The following is a 22693-nucleotide window of genomic DNA, read 5'->3' on the forward strand; positions in this document are numbered from 1 at the left end:
TACTGGCAGAAGCAGTTTCAAAAACGCCGATAAAATTCTGGCGGGGGAACCGGCGGTGCATATGCATGGGGGGACCGCACAATGAAACGGCAGAGTCAGCTTCTTGGCAATTTCGGGCTGGATCTTTTCGATTCCTCTGAATCTTAATCTTGGATATCGAAATAGTCGCGAACATCTTTACGTGGGACGCTGCCAGTTCAGTCCGAGGATCCCAATCAATAAGTTTATTCCGAGAGCTTGGGACATCAGTTCAGATATCTGAATTCTGGAGGAGTTTTGTTGCCACCTATTCACCATATAGCTTTTAACAATATCTGCACCTTTAAACTTCTAGTTGCCCGTTCTTATGATTAAATGGTTCATCTCACTGTGAGCAGTCTTTAGTGGCACTTGACAAGTCACTGATGAGCAGTACAGACGGGCGCGGTGGGCGCCTCATTATCTTTGCTTCGCCAGAAGCAAGAAAAGATGCGCTTTGGTGGGCGCTGGCTGCACTCTCTGTGCCAGTTGCTGGAGCCGCAGTCTGGTGGCTGTCTGAAAACACCATCAACAGATTGGCACCCAGGGAGGTGAGTATCTTTCTGGGACGCGACGATTACTTCATGATTGCTGACTGACAATTGAACATGAAACACGATGGCTGCAATAGCTGAGATGCCATGTTTGTATATCTGAGGCTGACACCTTGCGGGCTCATGCCTGTGCAGTACCAGTATCGCCCTGGGACCGTGTCAGAGTACATTTCAGAGCTGTTTGCGAAGCATGCAAAGCGGAGAAGGAGTGAGTCGTCCCAGTCACACTGCTGCGCTTCTTAAAGACCTTGCCACCCAAAAGATGCTGTCCCCCAAGTGCTACTTGAATGTCCCCATTTATCAGGGCGTGCCGAGCGAACAATGCAGATATGATGCTTGCACCGCTTTTCCGAGGCAGACTTTGGCTTGACTGCAGCCCTCCTTGTGCAACAGGAACAAAGCCGCTGAGGGTGTACCTTGATGGCTGCTTTGATGTGATGCACTATGGCCATGCAAATGCCCTGCGGCAGGCGAGGATGCTGGGTGACCAACTTGTGGTGGGATTGATATCAGACGATGAGATCCGCGCAGCCAAGGGGCCCCCAGTCATGAATTATGCAGAGCGCAAAAGTCTGGTGGGCTCTGTCAAGTGGGTTGATGAGGTCATCGACGGTGAGCGCTGTGCCATCATATACATGACAAAATTTGGTTTGGCAGACATGTCGTCACGCACAATACCGTTCCTCATCCCCGTGATGCGATGAATTATTTGAGCCAACCAGTATTGAAGTGTCGAGCTTTGCATGTCTGAATGCAGCTTGCAAAAAGGCACAGTGCCATGCACCTTTGGTACAACGTCTTGACCTGTACCTTGACTTAGTGGCTTGCCCTTGATTACAAGGTGCGCTTGATGGATGGGGAGATGAAGCTGTATTTTGTGCATGCATGCAGATGCGCCGTACCTTCTGAGCGAGGACTTCCTGCACGAGCTGTTCACCAAACACAAGATCGACTACGTGGTGCATGGGGATGACCCGTGCCTCCTGCCAGATGGGACGGATGCGTACGCATACGCAAAGCAGCAGGGGCGCTTCAAGATGATCAAGCGCACAGAGGGCGTCTCGTCCACAGACATTGTTGGACGCATGCTCATGTGCACTCGCGACAATGCGCGCTTCCGTGAGGTATGTCCATTGCACCTATCTCTTGATTACTGCAATTAATAAAATGCGTTTGCCTCAAAACACTGGGTAACATCCTTTTTCTGTACAGCACAGGTATGCAGGTGTTACCCGCAAGCAGTGCTGATGCTAGAAGCTGCTTTGGGCTGGCATTAGGCTGGATGTAGTGCATCTAAATCTGAAAACAAGCATTTACCCTTGGTAATCTTGCCTCTGTAGGAGCGCCGGGAGCTAACGAAGCAGTTCAGTAGTGGGGAGCGGCGGGTGTCGCTGGAGGAGTTGGAAAATGGGGATGGCGGCTCGGTGGCCGGGTCTCCGCGGCCGCCAGCGCACACCATCATCTCGCGCTTCATGCCCACCTCGCGGCGCATTGTGCAGTTCTCTGACGGCGTTCCTGCGCCCCCCGGAGCGCGCATCGTGTACATTGACGGCGGCTTTGACCTCTTCCACCCCGGCCATGTGGAAATCCTCAAGGTTTGCCCCCTGCTCTAATGTCCATTAGGCCATGCTGTCACTCTGCGCAGTGTCATGGTGTGTCCTCCTGCCCCATTGTGAGGTGTACTGCTCTGGAGGGTTTGAGGGAGATGTGCTCTCAGTCACAGCAGGCAGAGGGCATAAAGTGAATCTTGCTTGGAGATTGCAACTTCTTTGCACACAGTGTTGTGTGGTATCTTGAGAAAACAAATCTTGGGTACAGTAGACATCTTAATAAGGCATGTTATCTTGACAGTGCAGAAGTGTGTGTGCGCAGCTGGCGAGGGCACAGGGTGACTTCCTGCTGGTGGGCCTGCACACGGACGATGACATCATGGAGCGGCGGGGTGCCCACCTGCCCATCATGGACCTGCATGAGCGCGCACTCAGCGTCCTTGCCTGCTGCTACGTCAACGAGGTCATCATCGGTGCGCACCCACCTCCTACTCCTGGTCTGATTCCAATCATTATTTGGAACCCACATTGACTGCGACACAGCATTCTCATGCTTCTCTCCTGAGCATCAGCATCAGCATGGCTTGCTGCTACTGGCATCCGGCATCGTGAGGATTTTGTGAGTAGCTCAGGTGCACTATGCATAGCGAAGGACATCTGCAGGGCAGTACCCCGGGATAGGCTCAGCCTCTGGGGGCTGCACAGTCCCATGTGTGCTGATATTGCTGAGAGTGTCGCTCTGCAGGTGCCCCGCTGGAGGTGACAGAGGACCTGCTGACCACATTCAACATCTCCCTGGTCGTGCGCGGCACAGTCAGCGAGACCGGCGCGGCCGACAACGCCGACCACCCGCGCTACATGGTGCCCAAGCAGCGCGATATCATGCGGTGCGCAGCCTTCACATTCACCGATCTATTTGTTTGCTTCTGTCCCAACTGACTTCACAGAAGTTTCACAATGCTAGCTGCCGTTGAGCCAATCCCTTAGCGGAACAGAGTTCTGCAATGCATTGGGATACAGTGCTTGCAACTACTGCTTCTAGAAAAAGGTCACAAAGTTGATTCTCTGGCAGGGAAGTGACACTCCAAAGCCCTGCAGTCGACAAGATATCATGGCGTCTGTTTACAGCTTGGAATTCACCATGTCCCTGTTCTGGTGGCACAGGACGCTGCGGAGTCCGAGAGACATCACAACGGCAACCATCATCCACCGAATTGTGAGCAACCGCGCTGCCTACGAGGCGCGCAACGCCAAGAAGAACAAGTCTGAGGCCGCTTACTACCAGTCAAAGCAGCATGTCACGGAGATGTGAGATCGTTAGAGAGCGCGAGGTGTGGTTCTAGTCTCCGCAGAGGCATTAGATAGCTTGCATTGCTCGCCACAAGGCTGAGCTACTTGATCCTATAGAACCATCTTGTCTTTGCACAGCAAGAGAATGCTGCATTACTGATACTGGAGTGCATGCAGGTCGATCGCAGCCAGCAGGCCCCGTGTTTTAAAGGCGTCCTTTCTCACTGCTGCTCAGTGGGAACACAAGCCCACAATGGCACCTCCCTAGCCGTCGGTATCCCGCGGACCAATTGATGGTTGAACTAATTGTGTGGCTTTTTCAGTAGATGAGAGGGCAGATTTTGAGTTGAAAGCCTTTGTCTGAGGACATGCTATAAGGTTTTACTTGGTATTCTTCTGTAAACCCAGCTTTTGAACGTGAAGCTGGGCCCAGTACTGGTGAAGGTTACTGTAGCATAAGCAGATCTTCTAGGCTTTTCATGTGTTTGTCATCTGGATCTGGTGTTGCATATCAATTATTTGCTGCATTACCATGGTAGTGTCAGGAGCAGTGCACTAGTGCAGATATCGCTGATCTTAGCTTGTGGCGCAATGGTTGAGCTCAAAGAGATTGGACTCAGTCTATCTCCAACTTGGACTATCCTCGACTGTGAGCAGCCGCAATGCATTGGGCATTGGGCATTATATCTGCACAGGCCTGCTGGATTTGCATCGGCAGAATGCATGCGCATGCCAGAGGCTGCCTTGTCTTTTTGTCTAGACATTTTTACATGGCCATAGGGTACATGTGGCAGCTAATATAAATGACGTAGCGTCCAAACACAAGTTTGCCAATGTCCTGAATATGCCACAATGCCAGCGTGGAAATGTGCACATTCACATTCACTCTCATCTGTACGACAATACCACTTTGTACTAAAACACTATTGAGGAGCAGAAAATTGTAGGCACTGAAGCCATGCAAACAGAAATGCACATGCTCGCAGACATTGCGCACAGGAAGAGTGGGTGTATCGTCCACATCTATACAGACAAGATAAAAGTACAAAGAGTAGCATGCATCTCCCAAAATCCAGCTTATTTCTGACTTCCTGGCGAACTGAGGTAAAGCTTTCTCACCGCTCAAAATTGGGGCCATTTATGCGCATGTGAGCATTAACAGTATTCCTCATAGCAGGGCATGTCCTGCAATGGCCAGAGCTGCTGCCAAACAGATCTGAATCATGTTGACCACATCATTGGTGAGCCAGTCTACACGCCCCTGCACCACAGCTCCCAGGTAGCTCTCAAAAAGATTTGCCACTGTCGCTGATGCGGCCACAATCAGTGCTTCTCTCCAACCCACCTGCACACCATGACAAAGAAATTCAACCATTACAGCTGTTTTCAGGACCAAAGAGAGAATACACTATAGCCGTGGTCCCCTTCTGCAGATTTCAGCAGAAGAAGACAGGAATGCCAATTTTGCTTGCTTTACATATGCTCAGGATGCCATGTGCACCAGCATTTATAAGCCAAACACAAAATAATGGTTCACCTGTCCCACAAGAATAGCGATGCCGGCGAACAAGACAGCTGCCGCTGCGCCAGCTGCGGTCCCCTCTGCACTCACTGCGCCCTCCGTACCCCTGGGGACCCTCTCCAGCGTTGTAATTAGGTAGGTTGTGCGCCCGTACGCCTGTGCATGCACTTCTTCCTTGGGTTCTTGTGTTCTTGGCATTGCTTCGTCCGTGATTGAGGTCCGTGCTCATGCAGAGCTGGGCGCAGGAGTCAGATTACATTTTCTTGCAGTATGCTCCAGATCTCAAACTATATGTGTAGTATTGGTGTGAGATTCATGCGTGCTCCTTGCCAGGATCAGCAATGCCTGCAGAGTGATGTATGGCGCAAGCAGAGAGAAAATAAAATTTCGGTGTCTAAGCACGGCAGAGTGGGAATCACCTTGCCAATTTCGGAAGAGACGGTGTCAGACAGCTTGCTAACAAAGCTGGCCACAAAGCCGATCTGCCACGGCTCCAAGCGCCCGGTCACCAGTGCCGCCACAGCACACAGCATGCCTGCCAGGCCCGAACCCCATACACTGCCCTGAGAGCAGCAACACCACCATTTTTACCTTCCTCAATTCCACATCGTGATGCAAGTAACAAAAGGAATGCATGGCTCCATTTATACTTTCTTCGGGCTGCAGTACGATGCATTTAGATCAAATTGCTGTCAGCTGCATAAGACTGAAGGCTGCATCTCCTCCTTCTGCCCAGGATACAACTTCAGAAGTTAAGAAGCTGTCTTGTCAAGGTTTTCTTGCAGTATGGGATTCTGACACTCACAATGGTGCGCCGGCCGGAGCGGGCCTCTGCAATGCCCTCCTTCTGCTTCTGAGCCAGCTTCACCTTTGTCACCTGCACATGCGCTTCAACTTCCTTTACACTTTACACGTTAGACGTCCAGGCACCACAGCTTGACAAAGTCCCACACGTGAGATCTCATGGACAACGGCAAGTTGTATGAGAGTTGGATTATGTGCTACTGACCACCAACGGTCTTCCACATGCGAGATCCTGCAAATTTCAGACACGGTTGATATAGCCAGCCTCGTGTGTGCACACCGCAGAGCCAAGGATGAAGTACAGGCAGACGAGGACATAGCCGCCAGCGCCAAATGCCGAGTAAACTGCAGTGCCCAGCGCCCACGAATGCAACACTCCTGCGGCTGTCAACCCTGCCAGTCCCACATGAACCTGCTTGGAAGGACATTATTGGACCTTGAGAGTGTGCAGCTTCACTTCATGGGAGAGATCATGGAGTACAATCAAAATGTCTATCAACGGCGGATTACCTTTGAGAAGGACATTTATGCCCAGAACAAAGACAGCTGAATTCACCAGCAGGCCAGCAGGCAATCTTGGCGAGGGCTGCCCAATTGTCACAAGCACGTCCTGGTATGCAGCACAAGGTCAGCGAAAGGGATGCGATCTAACGACAAGCCTTGGAGGTCAGGGCTTACTGTTGAATTGAAAGCCAATAGGCACCTGCAAATATTGCGAAACGGCTGCTTGGGGAGGATTGCAGGCCTCTCTCGGTGCCTTTAGGGCTCTCCTTCGAATCTTAAAAGTCGCGTGGCAAACTCCATTACCCCTCTGAACGATGGCAAGGCTGTGCAAGGCCTCTCTAGGACCAAGGATCCGCCGTGGTACTTCCACCATCATTGTGCCAAGCTTAAAGATTCATTGGCGTTGATCCGATGCGTTTGTCATTTTAAATCCACAAACCTTTACAAGATAAACCCAGGATTATACTTTACGATGGGATTACAACCCACCGGGCAGTCCAACAAATGATGGTGATCCGGAAACAGTCTATTCGTGTGACCAATACACTTCAAAGGCGACGTCCACAGGAACAATCACCAGTGAGGATTGGTGCAACTTATACTGATGGCATCCATTCACACTATGAAACAGATCTCACGCGCAACCCAAAGCCTCCGATGCTTATAAATCAGCTCTTTCTTGGCAGGGCACCAACTGAGGAGCTAGTTCTGTGCATTGCTGCCCCACAACACCGTCATGTAGCGTAATCAGTGGTAGCTACCAAAGGTGACGCAAGACTCTTGTTATGGCCTGCCCGGTGTCTTCTGAACAGAGAACCCATGCCAAGGTCAGAGATCTGCAGGATTCGGTCTTGAAATAAGAAACAACCAACTGTGTTCCAGGACCTCCGGGTCAAACGCTGGACTGACAGTGGAAGGGGCGAGCGTTGAGTGCAGGTGGGATGGTGTTCTCAGAAATTAGGTTTTTGGTGAAAGTTGTCTTAGAAGACTGTGTGGTGCTCAAACCCGCCTCCGATACATTGTCTATGGAGTCTAATGCCACACACGCGCGCATGTCCGTTTTCTCCGCATCGGTTAGGAGGCCAGAATGCTGAGTTTGGATGGGAAAAGACCATGAAGATTTCTGGTTGAAAGGGTTACACTGCGCACCTTCTGCAACACTGCTATGCTCGCCCGTCATTTTCTCAGACAGTTGTCTGTCCTTGTTCCGATCTGTGATTTGTTTTTGGAGGCGGTTACGTGCCTGGGATCACCCCACTCGTAGGGCCTTCGTCAGGCAGAGTAAAGGTTTAGCAGGCGCCAGTCCCCACGGCGGCTCTATGTGCAGCCTTGCGTATACCTTCATCCCACTTACTGGGCTTGTTGTGCTGCAGTGACTCTGCTTTTCCGGAGGTGGAAGAAGCAGCAGCGCAGGTCGTGCCCTGAACACGAGCTGCCGGCGTCTGCAGCGTGAGGCGTTGCTGCTAAGACACAGGATGGCCGAAAACGGCACAAACGGTGTCAACGGCGTGAAGGCCGAGAACGGTGCGATTGCGTCCAACCTTTCGTGTGGTTAAAAGTTAGGGCAACTTCGGACGGACAGGGATGTTTTGCCAGATAAGGGCGTTTTCTCGGTATCCTCCTGCAGTTGCCCAAACCTATATAGCCTAGCGTTTATTTTGACATGGCAAATGGACTCCAGGTAAAGGAGATGTGGAAGCCCCTCCAACTGCAGCTGCTGCAGTGGATACTGGCAAGGCTGTGGACTTTGCAAAGATCAGCATCGCAGAGGCCTTCAAGACCCTGAAGGTGCCCTTCCCTTGCCTTTCCTGCATGCATCGATTTCATGGCGCCTCACTGGACCAAGTCCCCAGATGCCTCCTCCTCTGGTCTGCCACACCACTACAATAGCGTAGTGTTTTGGCAAGAAGTGTATACATGAATCATCAGACACCATGATTCCCTGACGTGAACGGCTGCACTGAGGCTAACTGGAGGTGCTTTTTTGTCACAGGCTTCCGAGGAGGGTTTGGATGGGGCTGAGGTGAAGCGCCGGCTGGACCAGTACGGCTACAACAAGCTGCCCGAGAGCACGCGCATCCCCTTCCTGGTCTTCCTGGGCTACCTGTGGAACCCCCTCTCCTGGGCCATGGAGGTCGCTGCCATCCTGGCCATCATACTGCTCGACTACGCTGACTTTGCCCTCATCGTCGCGCTGCTGCTTGTCAATGCCACCATCAGGTCAGTATTATTGCTGGCCCTCATCATGACGATGTTGCATGCGCCCAAGAACGTGGCAGAACTGGATTGCCCTATGCAGTGATGCATCTTCCTGATGCTACTACTGTCCAATACAATAGGAATTCTCTTGAAGGGTCCCTATCGACCTGGGGAGTTTGCAATGCTTGACTATGTGTATGTGCTGCCCGCAGTTTTGTGGAAGAGTCCAATGCGGACAAGGCCATCAAGGCGCTGACCGCCGCATTGGCACCCAAGGCAAGGGTGAAGCGCGACGGCAAGGTATCCACTGTGGAGGCCAAGGAGCTCGTCCCGGGTGACATCATCATCGTCATGTTCGGCAACATCGTGCCTGCTGACATCAAGCTGCTCGGCAAGGAGAACGACCCCACTGAAGCCCCTATGCAGGTAAGTGCAGATTAGTGCAAAGCTACACACCCTGTAGCTGGTGAAAGTGCCCGTTCAGACCATTGCCACAGGCTCCTGCATGCGCGCAGAGAGATTACTGCTTGTTAACAGATTTCCCATCAATCTGTGGCACTCTGCATGAATGCCAAGACAGGTATATGACCTGTGCTTTGCATGAAGGGGAACACTCACACTTTGGCCACTTCTTGACAACGAGCTTGTTTTGCTGGTGCGCAGATTGACCAGGCTGCCCTGACCGGCGAGTCTCTGCCGGCCAAGAAGTACAGCGGCAACGTTGCCTTCTCGGGTTCCACCGTCAAGCAGGGAGAGAAGGAGGCGCTCGTGTACGCTACCGGGGAGAACACCTTCTTTGGCCGCGCCGCCGCGCTCATCTCCGGCACCCACAACGTGGCCAACCTGCAGAAGATCATGACGCGCATCGGAGGCACCTGCCTCGTCACCATCGGCATCTGGTGTATCATCGAGCTTGCTGTCCAGTTCGGCCACTACAAGCACGTCTGCAGGATGGGCGAGGGTGAGCTTTCCTTTCTCTGCAAATCTGTGTTCTTCTGGTGCACAACTTGACGCAGGGCTTGTATTATTTCCTTTTCACCTCCTGATGTCCTGCTGGCGATTAACAGACAGGCCACAAACGCAACGGCACATTTTTGCTGTGAAGCACAGCACAGCTATCTCCCAAGAATAACCTCGCTTTGAGACAGTACTGGTGTGCACGTGCAGAGGGCTGCCCCACGCTGACCAACATGCTGGTAATCATTGTTGGTGGAATCCCCATCGCCATGCCCACTGTGCTCTCCGTCACCCTCGCGCTTGGCGCCTACAAGCTCGCCAAGGAGGGCGCAATCGTGGCACGCATGTCCGCCGTTGAGGAGATGGCCGGCATGGACATCCTCTGCTCCGACAAGACCGGTGCGCGCATGCATGTACCCTGCACCTGCCTTCACCCGCACCTCTGCCCACCTCCCTCTCTGCCGATCAGATGGTCTTGCAGTGCTGCTCGCCTACCCTGATTGGTAGTAGTGAGGCTATCTGAACAGGGCACTCTGGTTCGAAGGCTTTTCCTGAATATGTGCTTTGGCCTAAATGCTGATGCTGCGTCATGCATGTGGGCAGGCACCCTCACCCTGAACCAGCTGAGCGTGGACAAGCCGACCTGCATGGTGGTGGGGCCGGAAGGCCGCACACTGGACGAGGTGCTGAAGTGGGGCGCGCTGTCGGCCAACATCGTGTCAGAGGAGCCCATTGACGTGGTGCTGCACGAGGCGTACGACGGCCACGACACGCTGTGGAACGACTACAAGCTGCAGAAGTTTGTGCCCTTCAACCCCACCGACAAGTACACCATTGCCACCGTCAAGAACAACAAGACTGGCGAGAGCACCCGCATCATGAAGGGCGCCCCCCAGGTGCGCTTAAATGCACCAGCTCTCTTCCCAAGCAGGCATCCCTGTCTTAAGGAGTTGTGTGTCTGGCAGCATGCAGTCTTTTCTGTTCTCAACTACTGGCCTTATGAGGCCATGGCACCTCTGAATGTGGCACTCTGGAGCCTCAAAGTGTGCAACTAAGCAGGTGGTGTCCTGCATCAGCTGATGGAATGCTGGTGTGCAAAACTCCCATTAACTGATTCTAATGAATATTTGGATGCGCTGCTGCAGGTGGTGCTGAAGAAATCGTACAACTATTCCGAGATTGGCGACTCCGTCCACAACAAGATCACCGAGTTCGCAGGCCGCGGCTTCCGCGCTCTCGGCGTTGCAACCGCACCCGATGACGGCACCGAGGGTGAGACCGCCACTAAATGTGCCTTCAAAAATTCTTTTTCTCTTTCCAATCAAAATCAAGTGCAGCTCTTGCTGCCAGAGCCTGCTCTTGTCAGCTGAAAGGGGCTGCGCACACCTGCCGCTCGGATGTCATGTGCAATTCTGAGTAGCGCTCTTTTGTTCTGCTGCAGTGGAGAAGGCCCGGTGGGACTTCCAGGTGCTGCTGCCGTTGTTTGACCCGCCGCGTCACGACACCAAGGAGACCATTGAGCGGTGCATTGAGAAGGGCATCAGCGTCAAGATGGTCACTGGCGACCAGCTCCTCATTGGCAAGGAGACTGCCAAACAGCTGGGCATGGGCACCAACATGTACACCACCGAAGTTCTCCTCAACGTGTGCCCCTCCCCTTGCCTTGATATACTTACCTGTTTGCCAGCTGGCAGAATCTTACTTTGATGGTGCATCGTCAGGGCCTTGGGAGTGTACAGCTCTAGGCTGGTGGGGTTTTTTTTTGGTCGGTTTTTGGGTCCTGGCATGAGTTGCTCTTGCATTCTGCAAAATTTAAGGCAGTACTGATACTGCTTGCACAGCTTCGCCATTGTCATGTTCGCAGTCAGTGGCCGTTGACTGGGTCTGACACATGTGGGCAAAGCTAAGAGAATGCCAGTTGACACTGCCTGCACACGCATGCTGCAGGCGAAAGAGGGCAAGGGTCAGCTGCCGCCTGAGCTTGCGCACGTGAAGGACGTGGACGAGCTGGTGGAGCACGCCGACGGCTTCGCAGAGGTGTTCCCCGAGCACAAGTTCGAGATTGTCAACATCCTCAAGGGGCGCAAGCACATTGTGGGCATGACCGGCGATGGGGTGAACGATGCTCCCGCCCTCAAGAAGGCCGACGTGGGCATTGCCGTCGACGGTGAGCGCTCTTCTGCAGGATTCCTGCATGTGCTTTGTTGGGCACACACTGCAAATTCTGCCTGCTTCTGCCAGTTTAGGAATCCTTGATTCAGTACAAAAAAGGAAACCCAGTGAGACAGAAGGCTGGTCCTCAAGTGCATGCAGAAAGAACTGCATGCACGTGCAAGGAGTGAGCACTGCTGGAATGAAGCCTCGGCTGGCTTCTGTTGACCATGGAATGTCTTGACATACCCGTAGTTGACACCCCTTCTGGCATTTTACGCAGGTGCCACCGACGCCGCCCGTGGAGCTGCTGATATCGTGCTGACCCGCCCTGGGCTGTCGGTGATTGTGTCGGCCATCATCGGCGCGCGGAAGATCTTCCAGCGCATGACGACCTACTCCAAGTACACCGTCGCCATGACTTTCCGTATTTGCTTCACCTTCGGCCTCCTCACCGTCATCTACGACTGGTGCGCCTGCCCACCCTGCAGACCTCACCCTCCAAGGAAGCTGCTGAAGAATCATTTGCCGATCTTCGCGGCCATGCCGCGAGTCTGTGAGCCAGCCTGCAACTCATAGATGAAGCTTAAGGGGTGTCTTTCTGCCTGGGCTTTCCTTGTCCTTGAACAGTTGCAGCCCTGGCACTGGGACCTGATGCTGTGTATATTAGATGGCAAGGTGTTCTGCAATGTTGAGTTGATTTGCCCTTTGCTCTGGCAGGTACTTCCCCACCATCCTGATTGTCATGCTCGCGGTGTTCAACGATGGCGCCATGATTGCGCTCTCCAAGGACCGCGTCATCTCCTCCCCCGTCCCCAACACCTGGAACCTGAAGAATATCTTCACCGTCGGTGCGCTCATCACCCTTCCACCACTGCCAGTCTCCTGATATTGCCAAGGGTGGACCATAAATACACCACCAAGGTCGTTGATTGAGGTCTTGTGCCTCAAGCACTGTCCCTCACTGCCCTCCTGCTGTGGCAACCAGTGTGCTGGCATATACACAAAAGCATAGGAAGGCAATATGACGTGGTGCATCACAATGGCGTGGCTGGGCTGCAAACACTGCTGCACAAGAGTTTGAGGCAGTGGATTGCGCGCAGGCATTGTGTACGGACTGTACCTCACACTGTCATCGTGGGTGCTCTTCTACGTGGTCACCCACATGACCTTCTTTGCCGACAAGTGCAACCTGGCCGACCTCAACAACACCGACGAGGTCCTCAGGCCCTACTGCGAGGTCAGCCCTCCTAACTATTGTACTATGCAGGCTCAGTGCAAATTTTGGGAAGGTGCTGTGCATGGTCACACCAGCCTGGGCCGCCTCAGGTTTGCAATAAGAACATGAATTTGTCAAGGTCTCCCAGGAGCAAAGGTTTTATGACAAGTGCCTTCTGCAAGTCTCCTTCGAAAGGTCTCGTCAGTCCTGAGCCTGTGCTTTCCGTGTACAGCGATGGCATCCTCGCAATCCTTTGATATGGCCTGCACTGCACGAATAAAATGGCATCCGAGCTAATTATAGATATTTGCACTGCAGAGAATGATCACTGGCATGGGACTGGCGCCGGGTGCTCCGGTCACTTCCGTCTACCCGGGTCAAGATGGCAAGGACGCCAACCTGGAGGGCGTCACTGCGCTCGACCAGTGCATCACCGAGCAGATCTATGTGCGCGACGGCATCACCCGCTCCCTCCTCTACAACCAGGTGCAGACCGCTCAGCTTCCACTGTCCTTGCACTTGTCCTCAGCAATCAGAGCTTTCCTGGAGCTTTCCTCCGACTTGGACATGATTCAATGACTTATATGCTGTGAGAGCTTGTGTCTGAAGAGATGTAGTCATCAGGTTACACGTTCTCCAAGTTCTGCAGCCCATTGTTGTTCCTTTGGGCGTGTATTTTAGAACAGAGTCCTGTGGCTTGCTGGTTGCTGACAGCGGACTGTGCATGCGGCAGGTGTCCATCAGTGGGCAGGCGCTGGTCTTTGTGGTGCGCACGTCCGGCTGGTCCATCATCTCCCGCGCCGGCCTCTACACCTACATTGCCTTCTTTGCCGCCCAGGTGCCCGTCCTGCGCTATCCTGCTCCTCCTTTGTAGCTTGGTGCTGTTATTGCAAGCCTCTTGCTTTGCGGAGATTGCCTCCCTTGAAGGTGCAGGGCGCCGCTTCTGGACCGGTCTGCAGATCTGCTTCCATTTCTGAGCTGTGCCTGCAAGCTGACTAGCCGAAAGGCAGGGCGCCTGGAACCCCAATGTTAGTGGGCCGTTTCTTTGCTGATAATGCGCATGTTGGATTGCAGGTGGGCTCCACCTTGATTGCCGCGATTGGATTTGCCGCTTACACGCACCCACGGGATGCCTGGGCGTTCGACGGCCCCGCCAAGTTTACGCAGCTGTCCAATGGCCACGGCCCAGCCTTCTTTGGCAACAGCGTCGTCCCCATCCACGGCACCGAGGGCGAGTTCACCCCGTCAGTCATCGGCTGCACGTGAGTCGCCGTGCATCCCTTCCCTACCCTTCAGTGCAACAGCGTTTAGAGACACTGCCTCGTTTGCAAAGTGCCCATAGATCTCATAGATGGTGTGCTGCCTCTCTTGGCACACAGAGGGCTGAGCCCTGTGATTTTTGGTGCGCTGCAGGTACTACGTGATCGTGGCCTGGATCTGGTCCCTCATCTGGTACATCGGACTTGGTGCGCATCCCCTGCACCTCGTGTAAAGATAATCTAGAGAGCCCATGTATCTAACTGAGGCACTTCAAATGATAAATGTGGGATGTGACTAATTGTCTCCAGGCTTCTGACATGTTGTGTGTCCTGTGCAGACCCCATCAAGTGGGCCCTGATGTACATCCTCAACGAGGACGGCTGGCGCAACAAGTCCGCCTTCAAGGCCGAGCAGAAGGTGAGCAACATTCTGTCCATTTCAAGCTGTTCGACTTGCGCTGTTGTGGGACTGATTTGATATCTATTTCACCTTTCCCAGCCAGAGCATGTTTTTATCGTGGGTGGAAGCATGTGCAGACAGGTCAAACACCGCAACAATGCCAATGCATGGTTTGCTGCGCAGGCTGCGGTGAGGACGCAGGTCGAGGAGCCGGTGGGCGTTGCGGGCTTTGAGCGTGTGAGCTACTCCAACCCGCTTGGCCGCCGGTCAGTCACGGCCGCCGCGCAGCGCCCCAACTTCCTGGAGCGCGCATCTGTCGTCATGGTCGACGACAGCGGCCTCACGCGCGCCCCCGACGGCAAGCTCGACCACAAGTCCCTCACTCCCAAGGACCCTTGAACCACCCACCGGCCGCCCGCGCCGCGCGCATGTTGGGCCGTGACAGCCGGCCGGCCGGCTCGCGCTGTGCATGCTCCGTGCCAGCCTGGACCACTGAGCAGCGAGATGGAAACTGCTTCTGAGCCCTGCTGGTCCATCGAGCGTGTGGCGGTTGCGTAGGATGCTGGGCTCTACCGGCTAGAAATGGGTTGTTTATCAGGCACGTGCTGAGTGTGTTGCGTACCGCACTGTGTATTGGACAAGTCTGCAAGCAGTAGGAGCGGGGTTGCTGGTGCTGACTGACAGATGCATCTCTGCAGTATTGTACAGAGATGTCTGTGCTCTCTGTGCTGGAGATGGGCCACTGTCCTGGTCTCGAGTTTAAAATTGCTGTCCTAAATTATTCTGGACTCCGTCTAGCTTGCCAGGGGAGAAAATTGCGCATGTTGGCGCGATAAATGGGGAAATGAGATTGTGCGTTGTGTGATTGCAAGATAGTTCTAGCAGTGAGGCAAGACTGGTTGCGTCGGACATAAACTGGAGCCATTTTGTGCCCTGGCGTGCAAAGCAGCTGCCAGGAGAGTGGCGCCAACTGTGCAGCGTGTAACGTTTGTCAGCTCTCACCGTCATTTGGATCTAGTGCTACAGCTTGTCTGCTGACGTCTGTGTTAGTACAGTGCGTTCTGAGGGCTGTGAGGCTTGTGCATATTGGCTGCTATGCTGGGACTTAACACCCGGCATTAATGCGCTCAGACTGTGAGAGGGTGGCGCTGCAACAGACTGAGCACAGGCCCAGGATGCTTCCGATCTGAGGGGTTCAGAGGTAGCTGCCAGCAGTACTTCGGAGAGTTTTCGATGGAAAACCATTGCTTCAGAACAGGGAATGTACTTCATGGTGGCTGCCTGGTGTGCAGAGCTAGCTCTGCAGCTGCTATACACAGCGCTGTACAGTGTGGTTGGTTGCTCCCTTGGTCCCCGCTGCTTAAATGCCTGTGCATCTCACTGCCAAAACTCTCTGGTCTTGTCTTGCATTTGTCGTAAGCTTGCAAGGCCACCACCATGCATGATTCTTCTGCACAGATCTCGGTGCTAGCAGGGGCTCATCGCTGACCTGCAGATTTGTTGTCCTGCATCCAGCATTTCCTGAACTAAAGGTCATGCAGTATCACAGATTTGCGCCTTTGACTTGAAGATCAAAACGCTTTGCATGCTTCACCTATTATATCGGTCTTGGATTTTGATAGCTCTCCACGACACCCATGAGCCATGATCATGGCCACATGAAATTTCCTGATAATTGTGTTTGTGTTTGAGACCAACAAGAACGCGTTCTGCAGTTCTACCCAGTCTTGAAATTTGACGGCTCACCACAACATTCATGGGTCATGGCCATAAGCAGATCTCAACAACCATGAGCCGTCACCCTCTGCGCTGAACCTCACAGACTCGAGCTGAATATACACTGTACCATGGGAATCACTACACTGCGTGTAGGTCTCAGCAGCCCACTCTAGCAACAGACTGACATCACTTGGGGCCAATAATTGGGATCAGCTTTCCACCGTCGAGCACAATGCACTGGCCTGTGAGCCAGCCAGACTTGGCCTTGTCAGTCAGAAAGTAGCACAGCTCTGCCACGTCTTCAGGGGTGCCCACGCGACCGAGAGGGGTGACCCCTGCAGATTTGACCATATAAGCAGCAGCCTGTTCTTGCGTGAAGCCTGCTGTTGTGAAGATGCCGGTCTGCACTGTCCCTGGATTGATGGCGTTTACTCGGACCCCCTGCATGCACGGGAAGCACTCAGTGCTTCAGGTGCAGCAAAGAAAGAAGCTGCTTCATCACCACATCAGTCAATGAAGCAAGGCAACTTATAGCTAATGACAAGCATTTTTACTCAAACTCTCAAAAGGCTAGAGTCTTTCCTTCTTTTCCAATTCAGGGAAGGTCAAAAATCTTACCTTTGGCGCAAGCTCCAGTGCTGATGCCTTAGTCAGCATGTCAACGGCAGCCTTGCTGACGCTGTAGGCACCTGCGCCCTGCAGCGGCCTCTGTGCTGCAATGCTTGAGATGTTCACAATGCTGCCGCGCGAAGCCTGTGAAAGCCATGCATAAGACCTCAATCTCTTGCGCCCTGACAAGATGCCGCTCACAATTAGATGTCTCCTGCATGCCGCTGTCTGGCAGTAGTAGACAAGGGTGGTGAATTTTCATGCAGACTTGGTAATCTGATGGGAGGGATCAGGCATGCATGCATGACTGGGATTTGCAAATTTGAGGCTTACCTCCAGGAAAGGAATAGCAAACTGAGTTAGATACAGGACGGAATTGACATTAAGGTCCATGTGAAAAGCCCAGTCCTCTACAGAAATGGTCGCCAAGGTGAGTCCAATCTAGATTGAGCCTGCAAGAGCATCCACACAATTTCAAGTCAGCCCCTCTGCGACTTATTTCTCGATTGCAGATGCATAGTGCCCACGTAGGTTCTTCTGCTCCCTTGACTTCCCAATAGCCACTATCAAGCATTTGGATGATTACACTTGTGAGGGGTTAGCTGCGTGTTGAGGGATGCCTGCAGGAACAGCTGCAGTTATTGTGAACTCTCTTCCTTTGTGTGGGCAGCAAACAAATTCCTGGCCATATCTGCCTCACCCGCATTGTTCACAAGAGCGTCCAATCGACCTCCCAGCAGTTTCACCCCTTCCTCGATGATTGCTTTGCAGCCCTCCAGCTGCAGGGGCAGCCACAAAAATATCTTCGCTTTGCAGCTCCAATATACAGAAATCACTATTGGCGTTCTGGCAGCGGTTACAGCATTACGATATGGTCATCTATGACTCGCAACGTTCAGCGGGGACACACCGTTGAGACATCCTGCGCTAGAAACAGGGCCTTGCCCTTTGCCTCAAAGATCTCGGGGATGGCAGACTTGAGACGATCCAAGCTTCTTCCAACAAGCACAACATCGTCGCCCTCGTTGAGAAATTTCAGGGCAATGCCCAGGCCAATGCCTGTAAAGCGGTCTTACCTCCACTCAAGGTACTACATTACCTTGGAAGAACAGCATCACTTCATTTGACACTGAAAGCAACGTTTAAATTCTTTTATACAAGATTTATCCAATTTGACGCACGCACCCGCAGAAGCACCCGTAACGATGACCGCCCTGCCCATGTTGCCCTTCAGCAGAAATGGTGCGAAATACACGATATGAGTAGCAAATGTGATGGCTTGTGCTGCTAGATAGTGTACATTTGAAAGGATATGTTCTCTTGATCTTCAGCTCCTGGGCATGGAGTAAAGACTTGTAGAAAAAAGCAGCGACCTCGCGTAAAGGTTTGAACCTCGGGTGAACTGAGGGGAAGCTGCCTGACGTCAGGGCAAACCTTCGGTCGCGCCTGGACAAGAAGGTGGTCGAATAGGAAGGCAATTAAGAGTGGGACAAAGATGGTAATTGCGCATTCACTGATTCCACAGGTAAGGTTTTATTTATGGTGAGAGGCTGCTGACTCAGGACTCCGGAGATATTCAAAACCATAAAAGGCTTATTTTTGGAAGGCTGCTGCTGCTGCAACATTTATTGTAGCAAACATGGCATGAACAATGAAAGTAAATTGTGTTTGCCTCTGCACTTTCCTTAAATCAAGATCCAGAAGTATGTCACAAAGCTGATTGCAATAACTTCTGCCCCACTGTCCCGACATTTGGTTCAGTCACTTATAAGCTACCGGCAGTAGCTACTAAAAGAATTTCAAAAGGCATTTGCAAATAATGCAATAGCACACCCATAGGACTGCAATTCATGTCAAAAATGGCTCAAGCAATGCAGAACCCGCTAAGCTGCTACACTAACACATTGACAAACCTGCACATGAGTACCCAAGAAAACCTACATTTGCAAATCTTCTCAATTCTGGACAACAGGGATTGGCAGCAGACGGCCGCCCTCAAGCAGTATGCACTGCCCTGTGAGCCATCCAGACTTGGCAGTGTCTGTCAGGAAATAACACAGCTCCGCCACGTCAGCAGGCACTCCCACTCGGCCAATAGGGTGGAGTGCTGCTGAGCTTGCCAAGTAAGCTGCCGCCTGCTCTGGCTTCAACCCAGCGGACACATGGAAGTTTGACTCGACTGTGGCGGGATTGATGGCGTTCACTCGGATGCCCTGTGCAGTACAAGGCATACAGTCAGCACGAAGACTTTCAGATGCAGATCCACGTGATATTTTCAAGATTTGCTGCCCTGACAACCCTGGCTTCATCGTATGATAAACAAGCGCGCTAGCCGTGAGCGGAGATTGCATTCAAGTGATCAAAGGTATATTTTTGCCTTGAGCATGCTCAAGCTGTATAGAGGTTTCCATGCAACTGCTGAGGCAGGACGTACACTTTCGTGCTCAAAGTCCCAAGGGGGACTACAAGACTCACCTTTGGCGCAAGTTCAAGTGCAGATGCCTTTGTCAGCATGTCAACAGCAGCCTTGCTCACGCAGTAGGCCGCAGCACCTTTTCCAGGCCTCTGGCTAGCAATGCTGGAGATGTTCACAATGCTGCCCTTGGAATCCTGCATACAGACACCTCCTGCTGATGAGCACACGTGCCCTGCCACTGTCTCGACCAGCGTAGCCATCGGCAAGCACAAATTCTCAATACCACAGAATATATTTCTGCAGGCCTGCACATCATTCTGGTGCTCGACAGGACACAGAGTAGCATCTGCATAGTGGGTTTCTTGTGCAAAATGCCTGCTTTTGCATGGTGGGCAGGGGTGCACTTGCCTCTAGCAAGGGAATGGCTAGCTGTGTCAGGTGGAGGACAGAGTTCAGGTTGAGGTCCATGTGAAAAGCCCACTGCTCTGGTGTTATGTCTGCCAAGGGCAGACCAAATTGTCCAGCACCTGCACCCAACTCCAGCGCTCGGACCCAATTGTGCCCCAGAGATGTATACATAAAACACATCTGCAGAGCTGCAGATCATATCAGCTGGCACTGTCCTGGCACACATGTATGGGGATCAGGAGCTGGCGAGCTTGCCTGCATTGTTGACAAGGGCGTCGAGCCGACCTCCTAGCAATTTCGTGCCTTCCTCAATGATGCCTCTGCAGCCCTCCAACTGCACGCCATGGCAAACAGTATTAAATGGCCTAGAAAAATTGCAGGGCATATGTTATTCCTGAAGTGGTGAAATTTACGTAATGCGCAAAGCCGTGGAGGTGGGTCGGGGTCACAGGTGCAGACCGTTGAGACGTCCTTTGCCAGGTACAAGGCCTTTCCTTTGGCCTCAAAATCTCTCGGTATGGCGGAATGCAGTTTTTCCATGTTTCTTCCCACAAGCACCACATCGTCACCCTCACTCAGATATTTTAGGGCGATTCCCAGTCCGATGCCTGCACGCGTTACTCGTATGGATCAGAACATTCAATGAGATGTTCCCGCTAATCGATCGAGGCCATTTCCCACCTGAAGAGGCGCCAGTGACGATCACCGCTCTTCCCATTCTGTAGATCGCTGAGATCAAGGAAGAAGCAGGAATTCCGCGGCCAGATACAGAAGACTGTAGTAACCTACTTTCTTAATGTTCAATTTTTGTTGAATTTGGTATCCTGTGAGCAAAGCAAATGCATGAGAGAGGATCTTACGTATCGGAAGTCAAGCCGACAGCTTCCTCATGCATGTGGGAAGCTTCTCGGCTTTTCTTGGAATAGCTCGCTTCCAATGTGCGCCTCCGAGGAGCACATCACAGAACATTAGCCCTAAAAGTTGTATTCTTCCAGAAGATAGGAGACAACATCTGTTTTCTGCTCTAAAAGCACCGCCACGCTCGCTCTGTGAAAATTCATACACCTCGGCATCTGTTGCAGACATGTCGGCCGGTACCGCGCCCATCATCCCAGACTTGAAGGGCAAGCGAATTCTCGTCACGGGTTAGCTTACAATCGTAATGCTCCCTGTGCTTGTGAGTGATATTAATAAAAACATCTGCACTCACTCTGTTCCGCGACGGCTCCCCGATCGAGGGAGCCTTCAACACTGGATGACGTGAAGCAACTCAACAACCCTAAGCAACTGCAGGTGGCTGTGCTGGCATCGGAAGAGCGACGGCTTTCGCTCTCGATGCAAACTTGCGCCATGTTGCGGTGCTCGGCAGGAGGCTTGAAGGCTTGGACGCCGTGGTGAGACACACATAGTGTTGTTCTACCACTCACATGTGTGATCTTTCGTCACTCTCACTTTACAGGATGTGGCTGCTCAGGGAATAGTTCCTTATAGATTTCTGAGGGCAGGAATTGACAAGGTCCGCATCCAAGATAGCTTCGGTCACAGCTCCTGACGGAGTTTTGTGTGTCCATGCTTTCACAGTCAAAGCAGCTGAAGCACGGCGTGTCAATTGTGGCGGACCTGACGAATGAGGAGGACATGAAACGTGCCATCAAAGAGATCATTGAGAAACTGGGAGGCCTCGACATCTTAATCAACAGGTGTGCATTCCTCCTTGCGCACCTCCTTGCATGCTATGGCTATTGGATGGCCATGCTTTGCACATTTCAATGGGTGACTTCAACAGATTCTGCTGTTTTCAGCGTACAGATGTACTTATGGTATACACGCTTTTGGTGTAGTGGCGGGGTTGGAGCAGAGAGCATGGGTGGCAAGGACGAGGCATCCTTCATCTCCTCCTTCAAGCTCCACGTGACAGGTGGGTACTTGCCCTCACGTAGCTGAACCAGAATGCAGCACTGCTCATGATCTCGTTCATGGTCACTAACAACGCTGTTTGCATCAAATTTGAAACAGAGTCTGTGTCACGAGCTTCAAGTTGAAGAAACGAGCTGAGCGTGAGATGATGCAGGCAACCTGAATCTCATCCGGGCAGCTGAGGAGGAGCTTATCAAGAACAAGGTGGATATTCAAATTTATGATGTAAGACCGGCAATTCAATTCCTGTTCCCCTTGCATGCACACAGTGGCTGCATGTACGCCCTCTTGGTGAAGTAATTGAGGCATGTTGCCATGGCCAGAACAAAGAGGGGAGAGAGGGAGATTGCAGGTCTGATTAGATATCCAACAGTTTCCGGACCGTCAAAGGCACACAAAACACAAAACAGAATATTTTGAGCAGCGAGCGTATTGAGGTGCAGTCTCCGACAAGCGCGTGTGGCACATCCTCCCAGGCAACCCCAGCAATGAAATCCCTTTCTTAGCTGCCTTGCACTCCTGTTCATGTCTTGGAAGCGGTAGAAGCCTTGCTGTGTCGTATTTTAGAATGGCAGTCCTGGCTACGTGGATTAAAAAAAACAGTAAGACAGCTGGAGAGGACCATGGCTATCCAAAAATGCTGTGTTCTGTGACATGAATGTTGTGTGAGGTTGTGTAGTTGACTGCCACAGTTTCCGCATGCACATGTACTGGTTCAACAAATCCTCTTTCCTGGATTGAAATGTCATCCGGAGTGCTTCTGTGGAACACGTGCATTGCTCACGAGGCTGCAGCTGCGAGCTGCAATAAAATGCTGGAGCCATGCCGGTGACTGGCAGTTCATTACAGTAGTATATAATGTGCTGGGTATCATGTGACTTTAATGCAAGTTCCATTGTATCCATCAGAGCGCTGCTAGCGGTGTCTCTTTTCATGTTGTCGAGAGAACCTTTACAGTCCAGCGGTCTCCCCTCCACAAAGGCAAGACATAATGCAGGATCATTGGAAGGTAGTTCCGTCTATGTACTTGGTACACAGTACAAGCTTCATTAAATAAGCCCTCAAGGGCCGCATTTAGGGAACCTTGCAAAGAATTCTGCAATACCAAACCTGCATTGCAGAGTATGAGGCCAAAAGGCCGATAATTGTACCAGTATGGCAAATAATTCAAGATCCTCGCTGTATAAGAAGAGCACT

The 22693-nt window shown here is 52.3% G+C and overlaps 6 protein-coding genes across 6 annotated transcripts; 3 read left to right on the forward strand and 3 right to left on the reverse strand.

The window, feature by feature from the left end:
- The first annotated feature begins 148 nt into the window (after window positions 1-148).
- COCSUDRAFT_65868 (CTP-phosphoethanolamine cytidylyltransferase) lies at window positions 149-4032 on the forward strand. Its single transcript, XM_005647816.1, has 9 exons — window positions 149-569; window positions 708-780; window positions 966-1184; window positions 1464-1696; window positions 1913-2167; window positions 2445-2595; window positions 2868-3009; window positions 3287-3453; window positions 3590-4032. The coding sequence occupies exons 1-8, from the start codon at window positions 405-407 to the stop codon at window positions 3432-3434; spliced, it is 1386 nt and encodes a 461-aa protein (XP_005647873.1). The 5' UTR covers window positions 149-404; the 3' UTR covers window positions 3435-3453; window positions 3590-4032.
- Window positions 4033-4166: 134 nt separating this feature from the next.
- Window positions 4167-6965, reverse strand: COCSUDRAFT_65869 (DUF92-domain-containing protein). Its single transcript, XM_005647817.1, has 7 exons — window positions 6442-6965; window positions 6249-6348; window positions 6019-6131; window positions 5740-5811; window positions 5354-5497; window positions 4950-5090; window positions 4167-4757 (listed from the first exon to the last, which is right to left on the reverse strand). Exons 1-7 carry the CDS (start codon window positions 6616-6618, stop codon window positions 4581-4583), a joined length of 924 nt encoding a protein of 307 aa, XP_005647874.1. The 5' UTR covers window positions 6619-6965; the 3' UTR covers window positions 4167-4580.
- Window positions 6966-7101: 136 nt separating this feature from the next.
- On the forward strand, window positions 7102-15806 carry COCSUDRAFT_23431 (putative plasma membrane-type proton ATPase). The gene is made up of 20 exons (XM_005647818.1): window positions 7102-7178; window positions 7616-7766; window positions 7924-8030; window positions 8236-8462; window positions 8654-8867; window positions 9105-9402; window positions 9609-9797; window positions 10002-10294; window positions 10544-10670; window positions 10840-11042; window positions 11346-11565; window positions 11833-12019; window positions 12270-12400; window positions 12653-12789; window positions 13087-13254; window positions 13502-13606; window positions 13843-14030; window positions 14182-14234; window positions 14366-14445; window positions 14611-15806. The coding sequence occupies exons 2-20, from the start codon at window positions 7718-7720 to the stop codon at window positions 14824-14826; spliced, it is 3192 nt and encodes a 1063-aa protein (XP_005647875.1). The 5' UTR covers window positions 7102-7178; window positions 7616-7717; the 3' UTR covers window positions 14827-15806.
- Window positions 15807-16332: 526 nt separating this feature from the next.
- On the reverse strand, window positions 16333-17977 carry COCSUDRAFT_41603 (NAD(P)-binding protein; the record flags this gene model as incomplete). Its single annotated transcript, XM_005647819.1, has 5 exons — window positions 16333-16587; window positions 16765-16835; window positions 17456-17534; window positions 17666-17814; window positions 17941-17977. The coding sequence occupies 5 exons, from the start codon at window positions 17975-17977 to the stop codon at window positions 16333-16335; spliced, it is 591 nt and encodes a 196-aa protein (XP_005647876.1).
- A 733-nt stretch (window positions 17978-18710) lies between these two features.
- Window positions 18711-19371, reverse strand: COCSUDRAFT_62873 (NAD(P)-binding protein; the record flags this gene model as incomplete). Its single annotated transcript, XM_005647820.1, has 2 exons — window positions 18711-18968; window positions 19231-19371. 2 exons carry the CDS (start codon window positions 19369-19371, stop codon window positions 18711-18713), a joined length of 399 nt encoding a protein of 132 aa, XP_005647877.1.
- A 1292-nt stretch (window positions 19372-20663) lies between these two features.
- COCSUDRAFT_62874 (hypothetical protein) lies at window positions 20664-22090 on the forward strand (the record flags this gene model as incomplete). The annotated part of the gene is made up of 5 exons (XM_005647821.1): window positions 20664-20717; window positions 21161-21279; window positions 21421-21497; window positions 21651-21700; window positions 22064-22090. The coding sequence occupies 5 exons, from the start codon at window positions 20664-20666 to the stop codon at window positions 22088-22090; spliced, it is 327 nt and encodes a 108-aa protein (XP_005647878.1).
- Window positions 22091-22693: the final 603 nt, after the last annotated feature.

This window comes from Coccomyxa subellipsoidea, assembly GCF_000258705.1.
Source record: "Coccomyxa subellipsoidea C-169, whole genome shotgun sequence".
NCBI lineage: Eukaryota > Viridiplantae > Chlorophyta > Trebouxiophyceae > Coccomyxaceae > Coccomyxa > Coccomyxa subellipsoidea.